This window comes from Euprymna scolopes, chromosome 25 (genome assembly GCF_053919585.1).
Source record: "Euprymna scolopes isolate OS-2025 chromosome 25, ASM5391958v1, whole genome shotgun sequence".
Taxonomy (NCBI): Eukaryota; Metazoa; Mollusca; class Cephalopoda; order Sepiida; family Sepiolidae; genus Euprymna; species Euprymna scolopes.
In genome coordinates, this window is record NC_136506.1 from 70,353,829 (window position 1) to 70,369,692 (window position 15,864).

The following is a 15,864-nucleotide window of genomic DNA, read 5'->3' on the forward strand; positions in this document are numbered from 1 at the left end:
TCTATCAGTACCAAACAACATCATCGCAAGTAAGAAAAAAAAAAAAAAAGAAAAGAAGTATTGTCTAAATCATCCTGATGAATTTTTTTGTATGAAGCGAAAATTAGATGTATGGACTAAGATACTTACAGGCTTTAAAAGCGGGCGAATAAAAGGTATATATTGATTGAGATTGTCGGACTGACTTCCTCATCTTGGTTGTTATCGTCACAACGTTTCGGCCGTTTTGCCCTCCGGCCTTCATCAGGTGTTTTGTATCGAACTGGGGAACCGTTTGTTAGGAGTCTCGAACCCAACCCTTTATTATTATTACGGGGGTACCGTGTTCGGACTCCAGCTAGGCTCTGGGACATAGTTGTTGATTCTTTGAATGTTATATTTTTCACTGCCTTCATTCAGGATTGAACTCAGCACCTCTGGCTAACTGTAAACTTTGATACAACGTCTAGGACCACTCGGCCATATGTCACTAGGACACTAGTGACATATGGCCTAGAGTGGTACCCCCGTAATAATAATAAAGGGTTGGGTTCGAGACTCCTAACCTTTGGTTAGATGAGAAAATCCGGGAAATATTTTTTTATATGAGGCCGGTGAAGATGTTTATTTTTTAAATAAACATATAATTTTATAGTAAATATAGAAAACTACTGACACCTGAAAGTATCCTGTATCTCTATAAGGCCACCATTCGCCCATGTATGGCGCATTGTTGTCACATCTGGGCTGGTTACGTCTACTACTAGTCTCTCGCTCCTAGACAAGGTTAAAAAAAAAGTCGCCAATCTGATAGGCCCTGTACTGGCATCTAAGCTTCAGCCTCTGTCCCATCGACGAAACGTTGCATCCCTCTGCTTGTTCTACAAGTATTTTAATGGTGAGTGCTCTGACGAACTGCAGACACTTGTGCCCCCACTTTACAGACACCCTCGACAAACCTGACAGGCAGCTAAATCCCACCCCCACACAGTAGAGATCCCTAGATGCAAAAGATCCTTCTACTCCAGTAGTTTCTTCCCCAGGACCGCTAGACTCTGGAATTCCATTCCAGGATCATGCTTCCCTAACTGTACTGACATGCAGAAGTTCAAATGCAACGTGAACCGACATCTTGCTGCCCAAATCCCTACATAGTGCCCCCGTAGTTGCTGACCCTGATAGTAGCCCCCTACATCTGAGTGGCAATGTGCCTTGTTTGGGGTGAAAATGTAATTAAAAAAAAAAAATATTAAAAAAACTATAAAATTATATGTTTATTTTTAACTGCGCGCCTGTGAAACTTTGTTCCGTTTTCCTGCTTTCCAACTCACTATAATATGGTTGTCTTCAAGTCCAACGTGAAAAAATTCCCTTAAGTAATCCAATTTACCAAATTTCCACTATTAACGCTGATTGACATGTTCCCCTTGACCACTGTACACTCATTAACCCTTATCCTCGAGTGGCCTTCAGACCATGAAAAGTGGTGACTCCTTTAAAAAAAAAAAGTTTGAATTTTGTTAATTTTTATAAAAATATTTCTTTGAAAGCTGATAGAGTGGGAACATGTTTCGTTACTTACTGAAGCAGATTAAAGGGAAGTAACCCTGTGCAATTATACTGAAGCGTCTCATTCACACAGGGCATCTATGAGATAATACTGTTACAGAAGTGCTGATTGATCCGTCTTTTTGAATAACATGTTTCCTTTCATGTTTCTGAATGCATGTAGATTCATCAATTGTAGCCCTTTTATGGCTTGCAGTACATCAGGAACATTTGTTTTGAGCTAAGTTTTCCCACGAGTCAGAATACAAACCAAACTATCCTTGAACCATTTGTGCTGTTCTCATACAGTTCCTTTTACATTGGACAGCTCACCATAAATTGTTTGTGAGTCTTGAATCTGATATGCGGCATATATGACCTGCCCAATGTTTATCGTTTATTCTGGCAGAAGGTTTCGGCGGAATAAAATGCTTTTCCCTTTGTTTTAATTTTCTTATCACTTTGTTTTTGCTGGGGATGGGGCATTCTACCTGATACCAACCATTCTCGCATTAGTTTAGTTACTTCAAGCGATGCTTTTAAGATTCTAACCTTCCCTTTAAGTGCTATTGTTTGTATTTCTCTTGCACTTGGTTCACCGGGTATGTTCGCCAGATAGTTTTGAAATTCTTTTTCATTAGCCAAGTTGCTCCTATAATGACTGGTATGATTGATACCCTCTTAAGATTCCAGTTTCTTTTCATGTCGTACATAAGTCCTTGGTATTTTGTTATTTTCTCTCTCTCTGCTCTGTTAAGGTCAGCATCATTAGGGACGTTTACTTCAACTAGGGTTGCCACTTTCTCCCTCTTGTCCCATATCACTATGTCAGGCTTAATAGCCCCATTTTCTATATATGTAGCTGTAGGAATTTTGTAGACATAGCGGATAGTGTATGGCTTATTTCCAACTGTTCTTTCCAATACATGTTCCCAAGACTTGCTACTATATTGGATATTCAAGTTTTTACAGATTGTCCAGTGGAGACATTTACATAATCCATTGTGTTGCATTGTATAATAGCCGTCCCCCAACAGGACTTTACAACTGGATGTCAGGTGGCTCAGACTCTCTACTTCTGTGTGGCAAAAACTGCACTGGTTGTTATTGCTGAGACCACTCATCTTTTTAAAAGCGTTTGTCATCCTGTATGTGACATGTTGTGTAGCCATTTAATTTTCATTAATTTACAGAGGCAGGCTATATGGAAATTGTTCAGTTTTTTGTTGTGTCTAGCATATTCAGTCAAAATTACGCAGGTGTACATGAGGATAGTAAAAAATCCCAGCATCATATACTTGAAGTTTGGTTTGTAGCTGAATGCTTCTATACTCCCACAGTGGATTGGAGAGATCCAAAGACGGCGCTAGCTTTGGTTAATCTGCAGCTGACTTGATTGTTTATGAGTATTATCTCTGACAGGCTACTGCTAAATACAGGGCTATGCTTAGCACCCCTCATAGATCCTATAATTGCAGGGGAGGGGGCATAATTTCTATAGGTTCCAGTTGTGGTTACCACCTGACAAAGGCCAGAGGAATAGTTGGCCGAAACGTCGTGATACAACATCTAAGAAAGATGAGGATAATAGTTTGCAATAAATAAATTAATAAATAATACTCATACATACTCATAATAATACAATACTCATCTCAATAATGAATTCCAATAAAATAATATATATATATATATATATATGTATGTATATATATATATATATATATATATATATATATATATATATATATATATATATATATATATATATATATATATATATCATTCAATAAAATAGATATCCATTGTCTATTAATTCTATTTTCAATCCTTTCCAACTTCCAAATAACAGGTAAAATATATAGATGAAGATCACACTATAAGTTTATCAAAGTTTTGGATAGGGTGCATAAAGATAAAACATTAAAAAGTTTGTCAAATTAAAATGAAAATTATATACAAATTTAAAGGTAGGCGAGGACTCTCCATCTCTGTGTAAAAAAATATATAAATAAAATTCTTTCTTACAACTGCAGAATTTTATGAGGTGACTCTCAGAATCAAAAGCGACGTTTCTGCTTTCTACATGTACTTTCAAATGTAAGTTATGCCAAGGAATACACTACAGTCAATATTTCGTGTTTTACGGCCACCTCGAAATAGTTGAAATACTATACACCTTCAATTGTGTACCTAAGAAAAAAAAATGTCTACACCACAGATTGAACTCAGAAAGAACCACCAGGTAAATCCTCTCTCTCTCTCTCTCTCTCTCTCTCTCTCTCTCTCTCTCTCTCTCTCTCTCTCTATATATATATATATATATATATATATATATATATATATATATATATATATATATATATATATATATGTATATGTATATATATATATATATGTATATATATATATATGTATATATATATATGTATATATATATATACATATATATATATATATACATATCTATCTATCTATCTATCTATCTATCTATATCTATCTATCTATCTTCTATCTATCTATCTATCTATATATCTATAAAAACAGAGATGTGTGTGCCACAGACGATTTCTGATTGGTTAATCCAATAATCACATCTCCTAAAAAACAATGGTTTCTACGCTCTTACCTTTATCATAAAATATTATGGCTTTATTTATTGTCCATCTTGGAAGGGTTTAATTTTTTAATAACTTGTTATTCACAAATTAAAAAAATACGAAACTAAACTACACGAAATCAAACGCTCCGACAAACTTAATAGTAGTAGTAAGTAGTACTAGCAAGCACACGCGCACACACGCACACACACACGTTCACTACCGTCACGTTGTTATGGCAACCAAACAATGTTTAACAAAATGTCTACGCACGTTCGTAGACATTTTGTAAACATTGTTTATAAAAAATAAAAAATAATACTTCTATTATGTTTTAAACGACTGTAATAGTTTATTTTGGAAGTATATTTCATAAAGAAAATTGACAACCCACTTTAAAAACAGAAATTACGAGTTTTATATATTTTATTCGCAGTTTTTTGTTGACTCTTCTGGCGGCCATGTTGTAAGCCCTAACGGTATTTTTGGAGATTACCCAAATAAATGTTATCAAAGGCAAGATAAGTTACTTTTCCACCAAACTGGATATATTTTTCGTGTTTTTATTCAATGTAGCATATTTATTCAGCTCGAAAAACGGGTTTGTATTACTGTACACATAAATTCGAAAAAGTTGTCAAAAACCAAATATATAACAAATACATGTTATCAAAGGCAAGATAAGTTACTTTTCTACCAAACTGGATATATTTTTCGTGTTTTTATTCAATGTAACATGTTTATTCAGCTCGAAAACCATACGGTGTTTACCGATGTATTGGAAAATTCAAGATGGCGCCTCACTCCCTCTTTAACACGGTAAGTTTGGGAAAAGGTGTTATAAATAAAAAACTAGAAAAAATACTATTAAAAACCCGCCGAATATATGTCAACCTATGTCACGGTAACATATTGAGCGAGTTTTTAACAGTATTTTATTCAGTTTTTTATTTATAACACCTTTTCCCAAACTTACCGTGTTCAAGAGGGACTAAGACGCCATCTTGAATTTTCCAATACATCGGTAAACACTGTATGGTTTTCGAGCTGAATAAACATGTTACATTAAATAAAAATACGAAAAATATATCCAGTTTGGTAGAAAAGTAACTTATCTTGAGGCCAAAAAAATAAATTTTCAGGGGTCATAATAGGGGTCAAAGTTTAAAAAATTACCCCTTTTTTTTGCTCAGCATACACCTCCAAACACCCGGGCAACGCCGGGCACCCATGCTAGTATATATATATATATATATATATATATATATATATATATATATATATATATATATATAAGTTGCCTGGTAAGGCGACGCTACAGGGGAGAAAACCGAAGCAGCAAACTGAAGACACTATATTTGCAAATTTGGGCATAATTTATTGGTTTGAAAATATAGATTCTTTCTTATTAGTTGTTTTAGAATTTTAACCATAGAATCGTATTATAATCTTCAAAAAGCCTACAAATTTTCATGCAGTTTCGTCCCATAGAACGAAAGATATGAGCATTTCAATATTCAATTTGGCTTCATATATCCATATCAGAATTTAACAAATGAAGGCTCGTTGGAAAGCTAATGACCTGAATTGTGTAGTGAGCTATGTTACATTTGCCCTTAAGGTCGCACATTAAGAGGATCATCCATCATCCAGAGCCTATTTTTGGCACTCTTTTACTGCCATAAAATGTTTCAATCATAGTCATTTGTTTTCCTAGTTTTGCATATGAATTACAAAATATCTGATATTTCCTGAAAATCTCTGACCTTGATGCAGGGGAACACTAAAACTTGTTTCTATGGTTTCAAATGATAAAAAATAACAGCAAAGGGAGACTTGATTCCAAATATTTCTCATATGTTATATGCCCCCCTCTTCGGTTTGCATACATAAAGTAAATTTCACAGTGTATAAAGATTACTTGTATACAGGAGATAGTCATAATTGTACCCTATTTCCAAAAGAGGGGAAATATAGCATATGAGAAATATTTGGAATTAAGTCTTGCCTTGCTGTTATTTCAGGTTATTTGAAATCATAGCAGCAAGTTTTAGTCTACCCTCCATGAAAGCTAGAGGTTTTGGAGATATATATATATATATATATATATATATATATATATATATATATATATATATATATATATATATAATATTTATTATGACACTATATATACATATTTCAAGGTCGTACCATTGGTTTCGATACACCGAAAACGGTAATAATATACTGTGGAAAATCTTAAAAGTCTTAAACGCTCGTCTAGCGTTTCTTCTATGTTCGTTCATTTTGCATTAGTTCCAGATTTTTCTTTGCCGCCGAAGAGATTATACCGATTTTCCACAGTATATTATTACCGTTTTCGGTGTATCGAAACCAATGATACGACCTTGAAATATGTATATATAGTGTCATAATAAATATTGTATCCAGCTCTCACATCTACGATCGAGCACTTTATTGGATTTTTCTCATCTCCCCTGGACACGCTATATATATATATATATATATATATATATATATATATATATATATATATATATATATATATATATAGGTAACAAAGCTGATAATGCTGCTCTATGACAGCTAACATATGCAAATGACCAAGCCGGTTGCACAAAGTGTCGTTACACTAGAAGAAGAGAAGGAAAAGAAAAAGCAAAGACAAAAAAAAAAAAGGAGACGCTCGTTGCTGAAGAAGCGACGGCAAAGCATGTGTTTCAGACATGGCTGGAAAATGACAGTGTGTGAATCATGTGTGTGACAATAGGGTCTTAAAAAGACCTGACAGACGATATAAACTAAATGAACTGTTTAAAACAAGATACAATTCATTGTTAGAGATAAATGCCTTTTGTTAAAACTGAAAAAAAAAAAAATGCGATTTTTTCCGTCGGTTTTCTTTGTTATTGCGACAGACTCTATATGTCAGTATGTAATCGTATATATATATATATATATATATATATATATATATATATATATATATATATATATAGAGAGAGAGAGAGAGAGAGAGAGAGAGAGAGAGAGAGAGAGAGACTCAGACTCAGAGAGAGAGCGACACTCTATATGTTAATATGTAAGAGAGAGAGAGAGAGAGAGAGAGAGAGAGAGAGAGAGAGAGAGAGAGATAAAAAGGAACAAACCTAGTTATGTGTTTCGTTTTTATTTCGAGACTTCCTCTGGATGAATGATATTAAGAAAACAAAAACACCAGTACAAATATTTGAAAAAAAATTTCATGTTCAATGTGTGACACTGTTCTATTTCAGAAACGGAAAAAGACATTGGAAATTCAAAAAAGAGGGGATTTTGCGTTGTTAAAGAGAGCAGATATTTTTGATAACGTCATATAGTCGTTAATATGTTTTTAAAAGATATGAACGCAGTTAATATGTCTGTTAAAATTCAAATATAGGTGTGTAACAGAAATAAAATGAGTGTGTTTTTGTTATGTAATTTATTGATTGAGATTATATGTGTTAATTATTATGGGGGCGGTTTCTATGATGTGAGGGGGTTAACCTGTATCTACAATTAAATTATGTTCATTTAATAAAAGTTTACTTATTAATGGCGCTACATTATAGAAACCTCCACGTTGTTTAATTGTGTTTGAATTTGCGATAAGCGCTGATTCAAGAAGTCTCCGGCGGGGTTTATTTGATATAAATTTAATTATTTTGGCTTGTTTAAAGTCAAACGTGTGATTATGCTGCAATGAATGAGAAAATGCACTTAAAGAATTGCTCTTTTTTATGTTTATTGAGCCTTTTTTCTAACTCACACTGGGTTTCACCAACGTATCTATGATGGCACTTTTGGAAAAAGAATAGTGTATATACCTCCATTGTAAACTGATTTGTTTTGGAGATGTTTCGTAGTTTTTGATATTTTTCTTATAGTTTGTGATGTGGTTTGTATGATTGAAATTGCTAGTTTGTTTAGTGTGTGGCAAATTATTGTATTATTGGTGCGTGTAGGAATAAGAATGTGTCTGTTTATGAGAGAAAAATCTGAAGTCTGATGTATATGACTTTTGCTTATTTATCTTAGAAAATATTTATGTGGCTTTTTGCTTAGCATTTAATATGAAATATATGGGTTATTGCAAGGTTTTCAAAGTGTTTGTGAGGTATTTGAACTCTTCGTCCAGATATTCAAGACTGCAAATTCTGAATGCGCGTAAGAAGAAACCAATTATCATCCCTGTTTTATTTTGTTATGTGTGAATAGAAATGCGTGTAATCATTTTTGTGTGTAGTTTTGCGGTGAACTTTGAACGATAGTTTATTATTAGATTTTATAATAAGTATGTTTAGAAAAGGTAATCGATTGTTTTCTGTTTCATAGGTAAACTTTATGGAGTGTTCGACTGAGCCGAATTTGTCTTTAATGATATCTATGTGCATGTTTTCAGGAAGAAAAATTAAAATGTTGTCAGTGTATCTAAAATATTCTGTGTTTGGAGGTAATCTAAATTTAAAAGGACCAGATTCTAGGAATTCTAAGAAAATGCAGGCCAATTCTCCACTGTGAGGGTTACCCATAGGAAGACCGAAATTTTGCTTGTAGAAATTGTTATTGAATTGAAAATAAGTCATGTCAGTTATAAGTCTAATACTTTTTATATGCGCGATCGTGGAGCATGAGAGCTTCTTTATGTTAAGTACAAGTTGATTTGAAAACATGTTTTAAAGATCGTGTCCAGTTTGTCTAATGGTTATCGTTCTTGACTCACTCTCTTTATGTTTTGGTTTCGATCTCAATTCGAGTAATGTTTTTTTTACTTATAAGAAGTAAACTCTACAAACAAAATAATACTGGAATGTACATGTCTCAATTTCATTCCGTTTTTTATTACTCCATCTTTACATCTTTACATCAGTTTCATTCATATTTAAAAAAAAATTATCGTTACGTTTAATACCTACGATATTTCTGTTTATAATAAATAAGAATTCTGCATTAATTAAAATATAATATTTTTGCGTATTTTACGACCGGACAACGTCAGGCGGTCTGCTAGTGTATATATATATATATATATATATATATATATATATATATATATATATATATATATATATATATGGTAGGAAGATATCCAAAAATTGAAAGTAATTGAATTTCAACAAGGGTCAGTGATAGTGCTTGATAATATATATATATATATATATATATATATATATATATATATATATATATATATATATATACTAACATGGGTGCCCGGAGTTGCCCGGGTCTTTGGAGGTGTGTGTTGAGCAAAAAAAAAAAAAAAATGGTAGTAGAAAGGTAGGCTTGAACCCATACCGGTAAAGAAGGAAAAGTACGGGAAAAACGTGACGTCTTTGCTGTTTCGACCACCGCCAAACCGGAAGTGACGTAGGTTTAACTTAAGGCTAGACAATCGAAAAGAGGGGATGACTTTCGAAAATATCAGTGAAAAAAGCGACTCTTCCCTGTAGAAAAGTGCCCAGTTGAGGGTGAAGAAAATAATGTTTTTAGCCAATTCTTCGGTATTTGTCGTCTGAAAGGTCGAGCTTCAAAACGATACTGATCTTGTGAAAATCCGTCACCTCTATCGAAAGTTTTAGGCAGACATGCAAACATACATATATAGATTTATCTATTTGTAGCTCAAATTTTCGACCCAAACTGATTAAAAAGCTTGCCATATCACTGAATACCCGTTATGTAAAATTTCAAATGTCTTGACGAGAAATTGTCTGAATAGTTTGGTAGAGACCGCAGAGGTCAACATTTTTAAGTTTGACCTCTATTATGACCATTTAACATTTATTGTTTTGGGCTCACATTAAGTTATTAAGTTAGATCCATGTCCAAGGAACCTATATCTAAAATTTCAAGTGTTTAGACCCAAAATTGGCAGAGGAGTTTGGTAGAGTTCTTAAAGGTCAAATCGCTGGACTTTGACCCCTTAACAGCCAAATTTCTGGCCGACAACGGATTACAAAATTTTTTCCAAATCTCAGTACCCTGTATATCAAATTTCGCGTCTGTAGACTGAAAATTGACAGAATTATTGTGTAGTGAAATGTACACAGCCAGACACACACACACACACAAACAGAGCGACAGACAGACACTTTCACTTTTATAGATATACTAGCATTTCAGCCCGGCGTTGCTCGGGTGTTTGGAGGTGTATGTTGAGCAAATAAAAAAAAGCGATCAATTTTTTTTTTTAACTTGCACACCTATTATGACCATTTAACATTTATTGTTTTGGGCTCAAATCGAGTTATTAAGTTAGATCCATGTCTAAGTAACCTATATCTACAATTTGAAAGGTTTATACCCAATATTGGCGGAGGAGTTTGATAGAGTTCTCAAAGATCATATCGTTGGACTTTGACCCCTTAACAGCCAAATTTCTGACCGAAAACCGACTACAAAGATTTTTCCAAATCTCAGTACCCTGTATATCAAATTTCGTGTCTGTAGACTGAAAATTGACAGAGTTATTGCGTAGTGAAATGTACACAGACAGACAGACAGACACTTTCACTTTTATAGATATACTAACATTTTAGCCCAGCGTTGCCCGGGTGTTTGGATGTGTATGTTGAGCAAAAAAAAAAAAGTGATAGTAGGAATGCAAGCTCGAACCTGTACCGCGAAGGAGGAAAAGAATGGGGCAAAAAAACCTGACGTCTTTGCCGTTACGACCACAGCCAAACCGGAAGTCCCTTATATTAAAATTTAGGCTAGACAATCGAAAGTAGAGGATGACTTTCAAAAATATCGGCGAAATAAGCGACCCCCCTGTAGAAAAGTGCCCGGTTTAAGATGAAGATATTAATTTTTTTCTAGCCAATTTTTCGAGAATCGTCGTCTGAAAGGTCGAACTTCAAAATGATACTGATCTTGATAAAATCCGTCGCCTCTGTCGAAAGTTTTAGGCAGACATGCAAACATACAGACATACATTTATATATTGGTAACTATATATATATATATATATATATATATATATATATATATGTATGTATGTATGTATATTGTGCGACGGCAAATCCTAATTTAATAGGCATTTGAGGAGAAATATTTACGGGCACTGATTCTTGGTCCGACGGTTAGAGCTGCCGACTGTAAACGTCATGGTTGTAGGTCTGATCCACGGCTGAGGAAAGGTGTATGTCTAGCCGCACTGATGAGTTGTGATACAACGAAATAGTACTGTATGTGGATGACTATATATGTATGTGTGTATATATATATATATATATATATATATATATATATATATACATATATACATATATATATATATTAAGTAATGTGATTGATAATTTAAAATTTTAAAATCAAATTATAATTAAATTAAAAATCCGTTTCACAAGAAGGAACAACAACAAAATCAATTATCTGTACGATTGTTTCTAAAAACAGTGCTTTTTATTGTGGTAGACATCAAGTTACGGACAATAATTATTACATATAGTTTTTTAATAAGCAAGGTCTCCTCGTCAGCAAATTTTGAAGGGGTTTTAATAAATTTAAAAGACACCGTTTTCCGAAACGATCGTACAGATAATTGATTTTGTTGTTATTCCTTCTTGTGAAACGGATTTTTAATTTAATTATAATTTGATTTTTAAATTTTAAATTATCAATCACATTACTTAATATTGAATTAGCTCTAGGATATTCACCTATCGAGCTTATTATATATCTAAATTACAACGAGCACTTTCTCTTTCCTGTATTTTAATTAAACTAGTAATTTCACTGTTACATTGAAATACACTCAGCTCTTTAGACTATTGTTCTAATCTCCTTTAAATTATACACACACACACACACACACACACACACACACACACACACACACACACACACATATATATATATTGTTTTCTTTGTTTTGTAACTGTGCGTTAAATTTTACATGAATTTAAACAAGATTTAAAAGTAAAGTCTTCATATTTTTTTTTAGGAAAATGTTTGTGTTCAAACCTCAAAACATAACAAAGCTTTTGAATTTGAAAGGTAAGTTTTCTTTATCTCAGAAATTATTTATCTCACGAATCACTAGTGATTGTATCTCTCTAATCACTAAAAAGTGTTTATACGTTTATGGTTATATATATATATATATATATATATATATATATATATATATATATATATAACTACTTCATTTACTCATATAAATTAATATACGAAAGTATAAATTTATGCATACACTTTAAGTATTTACTTCAACAGTGTTTTATACATAGGTAGAGCTAGTTAGTATGTTATAAAATATATATGGTGATTAAGTTACACTGAATATTCCGCATTTCATCCACTCTAGGATTCTTCAGGCTAATGCAAGAATTTTGTTGTTGTCTCGCGTTTTTATATACACACCTTCTATTGAGTTTTTAGTTAGCCAATCAGCTTCCTAATCAGCCAATGAGCAGGCACTTACAGGACAAAGGCCCAGTTGACCTTCAGTTGATGCGTTCCTTTTTGTGTTCTATTTATCGTAGTTATCTAGTGTCTTGACCGGTTTTAAATCTAAGTTAATTTTTTTTAATATGTTAGTTTATATATGTGTGTATATATATATATATATATATATATATATATATGTGTGTGTGTGTGTCTGTGTGTGTCTGTGTGTGTGTGTGATAGTTTATGTATATGCATGTTTATTTATTTATTTTTTTATTTGTTTATTTTCTATTGTTATTGTTAGTTTTAAAATTATTCTGTATCTCTATCCTAGCATAAATTTTATCCTGTGAACACAGTTGTTCGCGATTTCTCTCCTACAGTTTAATAGATGTTGGGCTTCTTTAAAGTATAGAATAACAAATTTTTCATGAAGGCATAATCTACAGGGATCGTCTAGGTCTCTACATGTGTTTTCTTGTCCTACTGCTTTCCATTTGACTACTAGCGAACATCTGCTTTCCTTGAGTTCCCAGTATTTGTTTGCTAGCGTTGTTTTCATACAGTGTTTTTTTTTTACTATTGAATGTACTTTTGTGGTCATAATATCGAGTTTTGAAATTTAAGGAAGTCATACCTACGTAATATTTCTTGTTATTCGGGGTTTCTTTCGCAAATATTGTGGCCTGGTAAACTATGCTTTTGGTTAGACATTTATTTTGAAGTGGGAAAAGTGTGCGGTATCTATAGTTGCATTTATCTTGTTCGTTATTAGTATGTTTATTTTTATTTCTAGTATAGTTGTTGTTATGCGGAGTTGGTTTATTATTATTATTACTATTATTATTATTATTACTATTGTTATTATTATTATTTCTACTAGTTACATTTTGTGTTAGTTGTTTTACTGGAATCAAGGTTTTTGATTAGCTTTGGAACATCACGTACAGATATTTGTATATCACATAGCGTGATTTCTGATACAGGAGGAAATATTGGGGGTTGGCAGCCTTGGTCGTAAAGGGTAGAATTAGTTGCAAAGTTCTTGGCAAAGAGTTTGGATTTGTCTGATGCTGACGAGATTACCTCAGGTCCATTGATGATAGTTGGGATAGAGCACACGCTTCTGTTCAGGATTCTGTTTGCTATTTGCCAAAACTGGTGGGAACCAAGCCGCTGCTCAGCTACTTTGAACTTGATGGAATGAGCATACAACTCTCTTGCATTCTTTATTACTTTCTTACAATGGATGCTGGCAGTCCTGAAAGCGGCTTTAGTCTCCATACATTTATTACGTTGGAAGCAATGGAAAAAGTGATTTCTGTGCCCAATAGCAGCAGCACATTCTGGAGAGAACCATGGCTGGCTGTTAGGTTTTTGCTGGAACTTTTTCGAGGGTATGGAACGGCCTATACCTACAATTAACCATTCCGTCAGGTCTGATACTATAGAGGACACATCCTTTTTAAACATGGAATGCAGAGGTAGATCCGATATAAATGTATGGAAGTTATCCCAGTCAGCCATAGTGTATCGATATACTGTACGATGGAGAGGCATGTCTGATGACTTATTACATTTCATTTTTATTTTAATTGATACAACAGAGTAGTCGGAAGATCTAAGAGGAGACAGAACAGAAACTGAACATAGTTCAGGACAAGTTGTGAGAAAAAGGGCTAGGAGACTCGCATACTGGCCATCAGTGTCGGGCACACGGGTGGGTTCGTGAACAATGTGAGTGAGGTCATAAGCAATGGAGAAATCATAACAGAACCTCCCCTCATCATCGGTCTTGTTTGAGTGGGTCAACCATTCCACATTGTGGACATTGAAATCTCCACATACATGAGTGTTAGCTGAAGGATAAGCAGATAGAATGTGGTCAATTTTTTCAGATATGCTTTTAAAGATAGTAACTCCGCTGTTGCGGGGGCGATAGAGAGAAAATATAAATGCAGTAGTTTGAGCAAGTGCAATCCGGAAGCACATATAGGGTAAGTTAGGATCTTCTCTGGAGATGTCCCTACCACATGGAAAGCCATCTTTAATATAGGCATATATTCCATGCCCATGGCGATCTTAGGATATTTTGGAATTTGTTTTGTGTAATAATTAAATAAATATATAGACATATGCCAAAGATATTACACTTATTAATATTATCTAAGTTAATATTTACATGTTAATTATAAACAATAAATTTATAAAATATTTTAAAAAATATTTTTTATTAATGTATATCAAAATGAATACAATTTATTAATACGAAAATTTTAATTTTAGTGACTTTACTTGAAAATCCAAAATGGCGTAATAAAATAAAAATAAAAAGCAATTGCAACTTCTTTTCCAATTTTCGAATTTTGTAGTCGTGCTCATATGCATTTTATTCTATTTTGATGGGTTGATAGGTACTATTTCTTCTGAGGAGTTAAGGGCAAAATAAATTCATTGTTTGATATAATAATTAAATGAAAGATTTTGTGCTATGAAACAGGTGCTGTCAAGAATTGTGAATGTCAATATACTTAAAGGAATAAATTGTAAGGTGGTCAACATCATGTAACTTGGAATGTAGACTTTAGTCATTTATTTTTATATGCTCTGTAATTATACTGTGCTTCATAAATTATCGATTGGTATAAATATAAGGTGAAATATAATTGAAAATAAAACATATTTCCATATATATATACATATATATATATATATATATATATATATATATATATATATATATATATATATATATATATAATAAGACAACAAGAGTATGAAATGAAGACACAAAACTATATATTGGTAGATATAGAATGGATCATTTATTGAATAATGGAATACAGGCAAAATTTGGGGGATAGAAGGGACTCTTTATGCCAGGGCATTTCTAGTCGTGCTCATCCTGGCATAAAGAGTGCCTTCTATCCCCCAAATTTTGCCTGTATTCCATTATTCAATAAATGATCCATTCTATATCTACCTATATATAGTTTTATGTCTTCATTTCAAACTCTTGTTGTCCTATTGTATAAGCTCCAATAATTATTCTTGAGCTTGGCATTATCCGGATAAGTCTCCTTTTGTGGAATTGATCTTTCTCTTTTACTTTTACATTAAGCTATATATATATATATATATATATATATATATATATATATATATATATATATATATATATATATGATAAAAAGAAAAGCAAAAATGGTTTACATAATTATCAATGCTTCATTTTTATTTCAAGATTTTTAAAGATGACTGATTTCAAGAAAATATAGAAGTCAATATTTGAAAATATATGGTGTACTCATCACCACCACCA

General features: G+C 32.7%; 1 protein-coding gene across 1 annotated transcript in view; it reads left to right on the forward strand.

Annotated features, from left to right (window-relative positions):
- LOC145247429 (kinesin-like protein KIF25) overlaps positions 1-15,864 on the forward strand; it is a 446,897-nt gene that overhangs the window by 233,991 nt on the left and 197,042 nt on the right. Inside the window, exon 7 of the mRNA XM_080109187.1 lies at positions 12,097-12,149. Coding sequence (XP_079965313.1) covers positions 12,097-12,149 — 53 coding nt within the window. The remainder of the gene's footprint in view (positions 1-12,096; positions 12,150-15,864) is intronic.